Genomic DNA, 13,532 nt, shown 5'->3' on the forward strand with positions numbered 1-13,532 from the left:
GTCACACCAGTAGTGACCTCATAGGCTGCCGCTTGCCAATGTCATTGTCGTTTTTGCATTCATGCTTCAGACATTGGTCACGCTGAAGGCGTTCCCCATAGCAGCCCCTAGGAGACGCAGCGTAGAGTTCTCTTTCAAAAGTGAAATCAGAATTGTGAAAAAAAAAATTCTGAGGCTATAAACTTGCAATTGCAAAAAGAAAAGACAGAATTGTGAGAGAAAAAGCCCAAATTCTGAGAAGTCTGAATTGTGGGATATAAACTCGCAATTCTCCAGAAAAAAATAAAAAATCATAATTGTGAGATGTTAAATCACATTTGTGAGATATAAACTCGCAATTATGAGAAAAAAAAGGTCAAATTGTGAGATATAAATTTGCAACTGAAAAAGAAAAGTTAGAATTGTGAAATAAAAAGTCACAGTAATCATTTTTATTTTTATTTATTTATTTATTTCCATGGTGGAAATAAGCTTCTATACAAAACAAAAATCCTTAATTGATCTATTCACAATGGAAATCATTGTGATGCCAAGTACAGTGAATAGATTTTCTTAGATTCACAGAAAATCACTGAAATAACTGATTGCCTGAAGCATGCCTGGTGTCATCATAAAGAAGAATGAATGAGTGTGCAGTGTATGCTAAAACTCCAGAATCTGTGGATTTGAAGTGCACTGTTGGAGCACTGTGTAATGGCGATAATGACAGACGTGTGTTTGATGATCAGAGTTTATACTGAACACAAGAACAGAGAGCCCAACAGCCTCTGCTGATTGAGGAAATGGACAGCAAATATGTGCATTGTCGAGCAGTCTCTGATTAGGCTCCTCAGTGGCAATGCACTAAATTTAGCGGGCACCCGGAGGTATGCTGAATGCTTTCATCAAAGCACCCAGAGAGAAAGAGGAGAAATCACTTGTTTTTGCTGTAAAATGTGAACATGTGTAGTAGTGTGTCTCAAAGAGCTGTTTCAACTTCAGCTGACTTTTTAAAATGACGTTTATTGGGGTAACCTAATGAAGAAGTCAGGCTGATTTTAGTGAATATTTCATAATAAATAAAACCAGTTCATTTAGATGTTGAAAGCACATTTTCAGAATTTATGTTATCTAACAAAGCATTTTTATAGCAGTGAACAATGACTTGTTTTCGTTATTTATTTTTTGCTTTTTTGTCATTTTTTAAGTCACATCTAATTACTGTTGTTTTGTTTTTTGTTCATGTGCTATTTTAATTAAATTATTTATAGTGAGGTTCATCTAAAACAGCTCTAAAAATTATCAAATTTAATATTCAGATTTATATTTTAAAAAATCCAGTCAGAACCATGAAGTTTACAATCCTGTTAAAGCGCACAACAGCATGAAGCCTTGGTGACCCTGTGGTTATGGCTTGATATGTTGCAAGTGGCAGTTGGAGCCTGACATGTAATGTCTATCACTAATCTAATATAAGGACAATTTGTCTAAGTAATATTTAACATCTGCTTTCTTCCCAGCAAAGTATTATTGCTAATATTGGTTTTCCTCTCTTTAATACTTTTGAATATTTTATACTCTAATTTACAGTTTTATGTTTTACAGTTAACATTTAATGGGGATTTGTAGAATTTGCACTTCATCACTTCATTTGCACAAGATAAATAATCTCTCCACGTCATAAAACAGCCCCTCATGTCATAATGCCCAGAGGGGTGATGCAGTGAGGTCTGCTAAATTATTCACTTACTTTGGCAGTGATTCTAATATCAGTAGAAAGACTGCAGACTCTGTTTCTTGAATAGACACCGCTGGCTTCATTTAGATTTGTGAAATAAATTAACTAATTTAATCTTTTTTTTTTCTTATCAGTGTGAGCACATGTATTATACTCTTTGGATAACCTAATGAAACAACTGCATGCCTTTATAAGAGTTACTGAAAGTGTTTTATATTCCTCATTTGGAAACAGTTGGAAACTACAAAGTAAAAAAAAAATATCAGTTGCTCACAAAGACCCAATAGAATGTTGTGGAAAATGAAGTAACTATGTATATGTATGTATGTATTTACTTATTTTACTATCAATGCTATAAATATTTTATAAAACTATAAAATGCATGTTTTATTTTACTTTTACTTTGTCTCTTTTAATATAATTGTAAATCTACAACTTTTATAATTTTAATTTACATTTGTTCAGAATTGGGCTCTGTGTTTCCCCACTGGTCATGAATGTGACCACTGATGTGTTTGCATGTATTTATTCTATTGAATGAATTATATGAGATGGGACATAGTCAAACCTAAATATGTGTCACAAATATGGCATGTTATATAAAGCATGACCGAGATTGTAATTTAAAAGTTCTGGTCATGTGACTATCTACAGCAGCCATGTAAAAATGTTTACATGAAACTAATACACCAACAACTCTTCATAGACCCTTCATTCAAATATAAATGTTGTTCACATGTGTCTAATTAAATAGCTAGACTACATCAGGTTTCCACATACAGACGTACTTCGTTATCCTTGTGTTGTAGCATCTCTGTTGGGCTGACCGGGAGCAGAGGCGTCAAAAACGTAATAAACCGTATAAGATTACACTCTCAAAAATAAAGGTGCTTCAAAAGGTTCTTCAAGCGATGCCGTAGAAGAACCATTTTTGGTTCCACAAAGAACCATTCAGTCAAAGGTTCTTTAAAGAACCTTTGACTGAATGGTTCTTTGTGGAACCAAAAATGGTTCTTCTACGGCATCGCTTGAAGAACCTTTTGAAGCACCTTTATTTTTAAGAGTGTATAATCCCATCTGAATTACCCCTGCAGTGACAAATCAAGCTGTAGCGATGCTGGCAGAAATTAATTTACAATTTTCCAAGATATAACAAGCATTGTCCTTTCCCTTACACCCCATACAGTGACTGTATTATGGCAATACTCTGGTAATTTGATATATAAATGCATGCTGAATGATTAATCTTACTCTCAAAGGTAAGTATTGCAATGATACATGACAAAAACACGGCATTACTATGGTTTGCCATTTATGTCCAGTATGCGAAATATTCAGTGACTTCCGAAATTTGAGGACATTTCTTTCAGTAACCTGATTTTCTGGAAGCAATCTCTTTTGTCTTGCGCAACCGAATAGTATTTGGCGTTCCTAAAGCGCAAACGTCGAGTATCTAGACTTTTTAAACAACACTTTTTTTGATATACTTGCGATGCATACATATCATAAAGTGATAACTGATATAGCCTATTTTTTTTTTTTAATGAACCGTACGGAAGGCGCAGAGTAAGCTACCTCCTCTCATTTTGGTTACCTCCTCAGGCAAACGCTTCTATTCAAGAGCTCGCTTCTATCTAGTGCGCTTTCACTAAAACTTGCTTTTATGTTTTCTGAAATTTTTTATATAGCTACTTTCAGCTCCCCCAACATCTTCCTGATTTTACTTCAAGCTGGAGGGTGCTGCAACCTCTCCATGATGTCAAAACATGGTCATGACAAGCTTTGGTACCTCAGAGTGAAGGAGAACGAGTGTCTTGAACGAACGAGAGCGAAACAGCTTTCTGGTGCTGAATGTGTGTCGGGAGACTCTCACCTTTGGGTCGCGCCGGTTCTGTCTTGGGCAGCAGAAGCGCGTCTCCGCAGGTGCCGTTGGGAATCTCCAGACTCCCGTTTAAGGTCCCGTTCAGCACCGAGCTGTTCTGAAGCTGAAGGCATGCCCAAATCCCAAATGTATCATTTAGCGTTTGTAAATCCATTTCGGACCTAACCACAACTGTGTTATATTAGCAGTTCCTCGCAGTCATCCGTCAACAGTAAGTGTCTAAGGAGAGCGCAAACAGTAAGTGGCTTAGAGAGCAGACATTTAAAGAGGATACATTGAGAATCGATAAAAAGGTAAGTAGGTAGAAATAAGATTAGCTTATGCTGAAATAAAACGTTTGAGTCGTTGCTGCTCAGCAGTGTGTTGCAGGCGCAGTTGCACTGTATGATAATGTGATGAAACGCGGAGCGCGGAGAACCTCTTCTCGCGCGTGGACTGAGCTGAGGGTTTATTGATGAGCTCTGAAACAGCAGGGGTGGGAGTTTGCAGGTGAGTTGGTGGGATTCAGGGATTTAAGCATCCTGGAGAGGAGGAGACATTGAAAGGTCTTTGTGGAGTACGTGCACATGAAGTTTTAGGGAAAGTTATGAATGATTAGGCAGGTGGAGTGAAGCATCTGCGCCCTCTTGTGGAAGCAGAACTGTTTGTATAATTCAAAGTGGATTTGGTAAAACCCTTGAACATTTTGAAAAGTGATTAAGTACATTTTTGCTAGGACTTTAAACATTATAACAAACATAATGCATTTTAGTGTTAATAAATTGCATGCCATTATATCTTAAATGAATACATATCCATAGTACAGACAAGGTGTAGTTGTCACAAACTTCAGTGAACATTTTTCATGGCAGGTTTATTGATTATACATTTCTATGGCACATATTGACTACAAAAAAAGAGTTTGATGATCATTTGATTCAATAATATGATTATAACATATTTTTGTATGATAATATATATCTTCATTTGCTTGTCTATAAAAATGGCCTTGTATGCATTTTAGTGTTAATAAATTGCATGCCATTATATCTTAAATGAATACATATCCATAGTACAGACAAGGTGTAGTTGTCACAAACTTCAGTGAACATTTTTCATGGCAGGTTTATTGATTATACATTTCTATGGCACATATTGACTACAAAAAAGAGTTTGATGATCATTTGATTCAATAATATGATTATAACATATTTTTGTATGATAATATATATCTTCATTTGCTTGTCTATAAAAATGGCCTTAGAGATTTTGATCTGTTTGGTAAAGTATATTTAGCTTACAGCTTAAATAGTTGATGAGCAGTTTAAGCACAGGCTTCAGCTCTAAATGAAGTGCAACACAAACAAATTTGTGAATATACACACAGTCATGGTCCAAACTGGTCTCCTCATTTGACTCTATCACAGGATTTGGGATTTAGATTGAATGAGTTTGCTAATACTCGGATCATTTGAGTGGCCTGAAAACACCAATTACATTAAGAGGGTATGCTTTACCAGAAGACTGACCTGTGAATCAATGCCATGATCCTAGTTATTTGCACAGGCATCTGTTCTTTATTGGAATAGAGAGAGAGAGTAATAAACATTGTGGCACCCGCTTCTCTTTTTTATTGTTATTGTCTTGTGATCATTAAGGAAAATGGCATTGCATCAAACCTTAATGGACGTTTTTAGCTTGACTGAATTTAATCTGTATTAAAAAAAATGCCAGATGGTTGCCTGGTACATGTGCTGATGTAGGAGCCAGTGACATCACTGATGAGCTCACCACTGTTGGCTCGAGGGGTTTTCATCAGGTGTGGACTCATGAGATTGTGACAGGCCTGCGGGAACAAATTGGAATTTTAACCCCAATTGTCATCCAGTCTGTAGCCGATGAGGCATGTTGCAGGTGTGGATGTGCAAATGTGTGTTTGGATGAGGCATAATTACCTGCATGATGGACATTTGCCCCATTACCTGACTCCTTTTTTTTTTTTAGTTTTGTTTTTCGGGTGATTTGGACCGGCCGCCCCATGGTGCAAAATGTGTCCCAAAATTCTGAGCTTGCGCACACACTTATGTAAATTAGGGCTGTCAAATTTAATGCCTGCAATTAATTTTCACAGTATTTGCTTAGATATTATAACGGTTTCGTTCTGCTATCTTCAACCAAATGTGCAAATGCTTGATGGGCAGAGCATTTCATTTATTTTTTTTTACAGGGATTTGGACCATCCCAGAGACGGGCGTGATTTCCTATGCCACCTATTTCAGTGATATTTGCCAGGTATTAAGGGTGTTTTATGTGGGTATTCCAAAAAACTTCATCACTTCATCAATATATCTATATCCACACACACACACACACACACACACACACACACACACACACACATATATATATTCATTTATATAGATAGATTTTTTTTTTATTAAGTTACTTATGCTCACTAAGCCTGCATTTATTTGATTTAAATTACAGAACAAAACAGTAATATTGTGAAATATTTTTACAACTTCAAATAATTGTTTTCAGTTTTTCAATAATTATTTTGATTTATTCCTGTGAGGCAAAGCTGAATTTTCAGTATCATTACTCTAGTCTTTAGTGTCACATTATCCTTCAGAAATCATTCTAATATACTGATTTGATGCTCACTTATTATCATTTATATTATATTGATGCTCAGTTGGTTCTTATTATTATAAATGTTGAAAACAGTTGTCGCCTGAATTGGATTATGTGATGAAGCTCAAAAGAACAGCATTTATTTGAAATAGAAATACTTTGACTTTTTTACTGTCACTTCTGATAGATGTTCTGTATTTTTACTGAATAAAAGTGTTAATTCCTTGCTTTTTTGTCAACTTTTGAATAGTAGTGCATCATGGTTACCACAATAAAAGCATAAAAAATGTCAACATTGATGATAATAATAATAATAATAATAATAATAATAAATGTTTCTTGAGCACCAAATCAGTATATTAGAATGATTTCCAAAGGCTCATGTAACACTGAAGACTAGAGTAAAGTTGCTGAAAATTCAGATTTGCCATCACAGCAATAAATGACATTAAATATTTGAAACATGAAAACAGTTATTTTAAATTGTAATAATATTTTGACAATATTACTATTTTTACTGTATTTTGATCAAATACATGCAGCTTTAGTGAGCATAAGAGACTTATTGTTTTTTTTTTATTATGTATTTTTTATTTTATGTATGGTAATTTATATTTAAATAAAAAAATTGAAATTAAAAATTAATTAAATTAAAAATCTCTCACAGACAAAAATTGAGGAGGTTTTAATGCTTTTAGTGTGTTGTGTTGTGTGGTCTGGTTGCTTTGCTTGGATTTTGATATTGTGGACTAGATGACATTAAAATCTAGAGCCATCCATCTGTCACAAGTGGCATAGTGCAGTGCTTAAAATGAACACACACTTACACAGTAAACCAAGTAAATAGAGTGAATAAGAAATATCCTTGCAGACTTCAGATTTACAAATGAAGATGTCTTATTAAAAAAAAATGATATTTTTGTATAAATTTCTTTAGGGTAGAATATGGTCACTCGTTGCAACAGAGAATAAACCTCCAGCCACGGGACATGGTTAAATAACTCACCTTTTAGATCAACCTTTGGCCTGTCAAAGTCCTTCACACACACTTACACAGCACTAAATAACACCTGAGCAGAAGCAGGCAGCCACCTCCTTTAGACCGGGACACTGAGGAGACTGCAGCTGGTGAGTGACACACACTTCTTTTCACAACATAGATGTGCATTTAGAAAATGCATGTGCTTTAACCTCTTAAGACCAGAGAAAATATTTTTAGGGAAAAAATAGTTTTTTTTATATGTCTTTACATTGGTTTAGAGCATTATTTTTTTATTATTATTATTTTTTTTAATGATATTTCATTCATAAGTTATGCTATGTCCTCGGTAGAGGACATCGGGACTCAATTTAAAATAAAAAAATAAAAAGACATGAATGAACATGCATAGGCAAAAACAACAGATTTTTTTAAATCACCAATACATTTTTAGTTTTCAAGATTTTTTTTTACCAAACTTTGTATAAAGATGATTCTCAACTATGTTATAACAATGATTTGAAATACCATTTTTCTTTCTGCAAAATGTGTATAAAATGGCCAAAAAGGGGTTTTCTCATTATATACAATGTATAAACTAAATCTAATTTGCATATTAATGTGTTTTTGGGGCAACATGTAATGAAAAAAGAAGTGTAATAATGGGAGTAATATTTGACAAAATTTTCATAGTAATACATAATATTTAATAGAATATTGAAACATAATTTATTTCCCTATTCATTTGTTATGTCTCCCAAAATACTAATAAACATGCTTTTAGTCCCAGTGTCCTCATATGAGGACATGAAATCAACATCCTGTTTTGTAACAGAAAGTCATATTTTGATTTGAAACCCCATAACATTTTCCTGAGATGTTGATTTATGACACACAGTTTAAAAATTAGACAGATTTCAGTGATAATTACAAAATATTATCATATTTCCATAAGAGTCTCACTAAATTAATATCAGACATTTTTGAAGACCAAGGAGAGGGAGTGGTCATAGTGAAACATCCAAACATTTAGTATCTCTGAAAAGCCCTGAAGGTGCTCTGTACAGGACATCCAGCCTTAAAACTGTGGCATGTATAGTCTCAGAGAAATACACCAAAATATACTGTCCTCATATGAGGTCACAGGGTCTCAGGAGGTTAAGTGAAATGTTTGCTTTCAAATTATTTGTACAGATGAGAAACGAGCAAGTGGCATTAATTATTAAACACCAGCAAGGAGGTGGTTTTACGCATAATGTGATGATGTGAAAGCATCAGCAGCTCATAGAGCAGTTCATGGAGCACTCAAGTGTGAGAAATGTACTTCAGCTCTCAACTGATGTGTGAGGTATTGTGTAATTGATATGGAATTTGTTGTGCTTGAACCTACGGCTAGATGCTTGTGCTTTTTCTCCTGATAAAACATTTATCAAAATGAACCAAGGCTATAGGCAATCTTTCTAAAGCCTTAAAAGCCTTGAAGACGGTTCCTCCCATTAAAGATTTCATGAACGGCATTCGTAATTACTGAGACAAGCTGCAAGGTACACTTTAGAAAAAAAAAAAAAAACTCCATCAAACACACACTGTCACGAATTCGGTTCATGGACTTCCGTTTATTCACCACCAGATGTCGCACTTTCCATTTCATTGACTCTCGCACTACACAAACTGTTGCATAGCACCCCGGACTACATTTCCCATCATTCTTTGCACAATTTGCACACTGCCCTGATTGCACTCATTGCACACAGCTGTTTCTAATTACCTCATTCACTATATAACACCCACTCTAACCACATTTCTCTGCTGAGTATTGTTTAGCCTGTACCCCTTTCCGAGTCTCCGTGTTTTCCTTGTTTTGCCTTGCCTTGCCTTGCCTGTTTTTGCGGTTTTTGATCTTTGCCTGTTTTCCTGGTTTTTTCCCTCTCGTCTCGCCCCTGTGATTCTGTCTGCCGATCGGTGACCTACGCTAGCCCTAGGACTATTCTTGTGTTTTGCCCGCCATATACCTGTTTGCCATTGTTTGACCCTGCCTGTTTTTCCACGTCTCTCTATTAAAAGCTTGCAAATGGATCCACACGTCTCACGTCTCGTCAGCCCCGTTACACACACCACTTTGTTAACAATTGTGGAGTCAGAACACTCACTATTATTTATGTATTTATGTATTTGTTTGTTTGTCATCTGTAATTACAGAGACAAGGTACAAGCGTTTTAAACACATTCGCGTTTTGACACATTCAGGCACTTTGTTAACAATTAAAAATTGTGGAATTAGAGAGTTCTCTCTCACTGTTTGTTTTGTTTGTTTCTTTGTTTATGTATGTATGTATTATTTATTTGTTTGTTTGTTTAATTGATCTGCTTCTATTTAAATTGAACATGAAATCACAATGTACTATATTTGTTCATGAACATGCTAGGTGTCATTGGGCATGATTAATTAGAGCATACAATTTAAAAATGTTTAATGCAATTTATACATCAATTGAATACAATATTCTATGCTCTAATAATTTAATTCAATTTAAGTATTTTAACAAATTACATTTAGTAACTATTTTAATTTTAATTTATATTTAATTAAGAATATATACTTGCTTTGCCTCTGAAATGTTTTTATCTATTTCTATTTTATGAAATGTTTTTGGACACCCTGTTTTGCACAGAATTTTAAGTAAATTACTTTACAAATGTCATTTTACATCGAATTTAAACCTTCTGTGATTTAGTTCAGCAGATGCAGCCTACCACAGGGCAGAGATTATTGGCCTTTGATAATTCTACATTACCCCAGTTATCACTCCTTCTCAAGAATCTCTGTGACTAATCTGCACCAGTCTGCTGCCTTTGATTACTAACACCTGTGATTTAACAAACAATATTTTGTCATTATAACACTGCTATATATTGTGAGAAATGAAGGTCTCCACACACTTCATTGCCACATTGCTGGATTGTAATTATCCATTTTATCACCAGATGACTGGTATATAATGAATTGTGTGCATCTATGATAAGGTAACATCAGATGTACCAAGAAGAGCATATTATCACATCAGATGACCTCAGCATGAAAGCAATGCTGATCGATGGATCTCTCCTGACAGGAAAAATGGCTGTGCCAAAACCACGTATCATTACTCTGGCTAAGCGAGAGGGACAAGGCTATGGCTTCTACCTTCGAGTGGAGCACAGCGAAGAGGGTCACCTTATCAGAGCCCTGGAGATGGGCGGTGTGGCTGAACTGGCCGGTCTGAAGGACGGAGACCGCATAATCAGAGTCAATGGAAAATTTGTGGACAGTTTGGAGCACAGTCAGGTTTGATTGTGACTTTTTTTCAATTGAATTTATTTCAATAGTTTGGTGGTAAATCTCACACTTGTCTTTTTCTCGGGTCAGGTTGCAGATTTGGTGAGAAAGAGTGGGATGAGCGTCACATTGCATGTCCTTGGAGAAGAGGCATATAAGACGGCCAAAGCCAACGGTGTGAATCTTGCTAACTCTCAGTCTCAGTCAGGTCAGAGCCAGCCCACCATGAATGGAGTGTCTGCACCAGCTGCAAAAGCCAAACTTTGTTATCTGCCAAAAACCAGCAGCGGATTTGGTTTCTCCTTAAAGTCCATCAAAGGTAAGCAAAAAAACTCCCATAGCCAGATCCCATTTTATGTACCATTTATCTGAAAATACAAATTCAGATAAATGGTGAGAATGACAGAAATATTAAATCTTTGTAGACTTTGTGATTTGAATTGATTACATTCTTAAAATTAAACACTTGAAAATAAAGGTTCCAAAAGAGGGTTTTTGCAGCGATGCCATAGAAGAACCATTTTCGGTTCCAAAAAGAACCATCTTAAAACAACTTTTTTTGAAGAAGAATATAAGAAGAGTTTAATAATCTGAAGAACATTTTTCCATTATAAAAAAAAAACCTTCTGTGCAGTGGAAAGGTTCCATGGATGTTAAACCCTCTTAATGGTGCATGCCAAACTTTGTTAATTCCCGTCATTAGCTCATCCTCATAAGTCCTCATGGTCAGCTTGTTAGATTAGAGCTTGCCAGCTCAAAAAAAGTGTTTTCCATTCCAGTCAAGTCAGTGAATGGTCATCTGAGCCTGAGAGAGTTAAACTTTAACTCATTTTCTTAGACCTGTTTTGAATTAGTCTGCCAATGTTGATCATTGTCAGAAATATTTTGTCTGACATGTGAGATGAAGTACTAACAGTAACTACTTGATCTAACCCTGTTTTCTCTCAGGTACTCAAGGCATATTCATGACAGACGTGGTCTCTGGAGGAACAGCTGATCAGGCCGGTGTGAAGCTGAGTGATCGTATAGTGGAGATAAACAGTGAAAATGTGGAGAATCTCTCACATGATCAGACTGTGCAAAAGGTAAGTTAAAATTATGCCTTTATTCTAACTGCAAACATTTTTAACATCACCGCTTTATCACCAATTTGATAGTAGATTTACCATTTTAGAAAAGCTTTAAAGGGATAGTCCACCCAAAAATTAAAATCCTGTCATCATTCACTCATTCACATGTTGTTCCAAACCTGTATTACTTACTTTATTTCATGGAACACAAAATAAGATATTTTGAAGAATGTTGGTTAATCAAACAGTTCCTGGTTCCACTGACTTCTGTTATGCTTTTTTTGTCCATGCAGTGGAAGTCAATGGGACCCAGAATGTTTTGGTTACCAACATTCTTCAAAATATCTTCTTTTCTTTGCAACCTGAATGGATGCTGCTGAAGACCTTGACTCTACTGTTTTACCCTACATTGCCCCAAATATCAGCGTTTTGAAAATATTAGAATAATGTACTCCTATTATTATTGTAGGTGAAAGCAGCCGGGGACAAACTGATGCTTCTGTTGGTGGATGAGGACACTGACAAATTCTTCAAGAGCAAAGGCATTCGACCAAGTATGGCTAATGCCACAGTCAGGCACCTCCCACATAAGCCACGCATTGCAGACATGACCAAGAGAGCAGATGGTTATTGCTTTGTCCTGAAGGAAGATACTAGACGTGCAGGTAAGTGCTTGCCATGTGTCAGGGTGAGGAAGTCAACATGAAATTTAGCCTATTACACATTGTATTATCAAAATGATTTAAGGCCCTGTCAAATTTAGCCTAATTTCAGTCTAAATTAAATCTGCTTCAGTTGTTCAAAAGACAGTTTAAAATAGAATATTGGTGAGGCTTTTATTTTGGATATACAAAACCTTTCCAAAAGCACCTTGTTCCTTTCTGGGTATTATGTTCTTGTCAGATTTGTTTTGGTGGCTTATCTTTTGGTTCCTGCTGAGGGAAATGTTTTAGCAGTGCATCTGTATCTGACCAGCCAAGAAATGTAAAAGAGTTGCAGATAATGAATTTTAAATAGGTCCCAAGCTATTTATTCATTATGTTGTAAGTTTTAAGAATTTCATCCTTTATTTAATGTCATCCAAAATGACTTACAGTACACTAATTGCATAGACGCCTCTCTAGAGCAACCTGAGGTCAAGTGCACTGCTCCCAGACATGAACTCAGGGGAAATACAGCGGGACTGTAGTTTCCTGGGTCCTGGAAATTTGGTGTTAGCGGCCCAGGTTCCCAGGTTTTACCATTGCATTACTTTCAGTAGTTCTGTTTATTTTTCTTTCTAGCATGGTGGCGCATAATGCACTTACTGAAGTTAATTGCAGTGCAAGGGCAATGTGTTCATGGTGTATAACTGAATTTTGGAATTTTTCATAGGAATTTTGATGACACTGTACAGTGATATGCAAAGGTTTTCTACTAAAATGTCTCTAAGATGCTGTAAAAAAGGATTAGCATTTTAATATGATTAAATATCACAAGATGTTCTTATGAACAGGAAATGATGTAGGTTGCAAAAGAGGGTATTTTAACAATATCATTAAAAACTTGTTTAACTAGCACTGACTTTTCATAAAAAAATATTTTATGAATACTTTTCATTACAAAAGTAAAATATCACATTAATAATTAAATTGGTTAAATTAATATTCTTAATTACAATCAATAAATAAATTCCAATACTATTAACATACTTAATGAAAAGATCAAATTGGGCAGCCATATGCACTCTTTTTAAAAGACATGTCCAGGCGAGGATTTCTAAATTGCCCAGAATGTCAGGGTTTTGGTTTTGTTTTTCTATTGGCGTGCTCTTTACTGTCCTTATGCAGTATATGCATGCATATTTGAATTACCTTGTATGTTCTCTGTAGATCCCACCTTCATGCATGCCACACTTGGTCGATTATGTGTGTATATACATTTTAGGCAATTTAGAAATCCAGGACATGTGGTCA

At 35.4% G+C, this 13,532-nt stretch overlaps 1 protein-coding gene across 1 annotated transcript in view; it reads left to right on the forward strand.

Moving 5' to 3' along the window:
- Positions 1-10,228: 10,228 nt before the first annotated feature.
- LOC107551063 (Na(+)/H(+) exchange regulatory cofactor NHE-RF3-like) overlaps positions 10,229-13,532 on the forward strand; it is an 8,260-nt gene continuing 4,956 nt past the window's right edge. The window contains exons 1-4 of the mRNA XM_016232552.1: positions 10,229-10,516; positions 10,598-10,826; positions 11,456-11,592; positions 12,047-12,242. Coding sequence (XP_016088038.1) covers positions 10,268-10,516; positions 10,598-10,826; positions 11,456-11,592; positions 12,047-12,242 — 811 coding nt within the window. The 5' untranslated portion in view covers positions 10,229-10,267. The remainder of the gene's footprint in view (positions 10,517-10,597; positions 10,827-11,455; positions 11,593-12,046; positions 12,243-13,532) is intronic.

Source organism: Sinocyclocheilus grahami, unplaced genomic scaffold (assembly GCF_001515645.1).
Source record: "Sinocyclocheilus grahami isolate Dianchi unplaced genomic scaffold, SAMN03320097.WGS_v1.1 scaffold413.1, whole genome shotgun sequence".
Classification (NCBI taxonomy): Eukaryota; Metazoa; Chordata; class Actinopteri; order Cypriniformes; family Cyprinidae; genus Sinocyclocheilus; species Sinocyclocheilus grahami.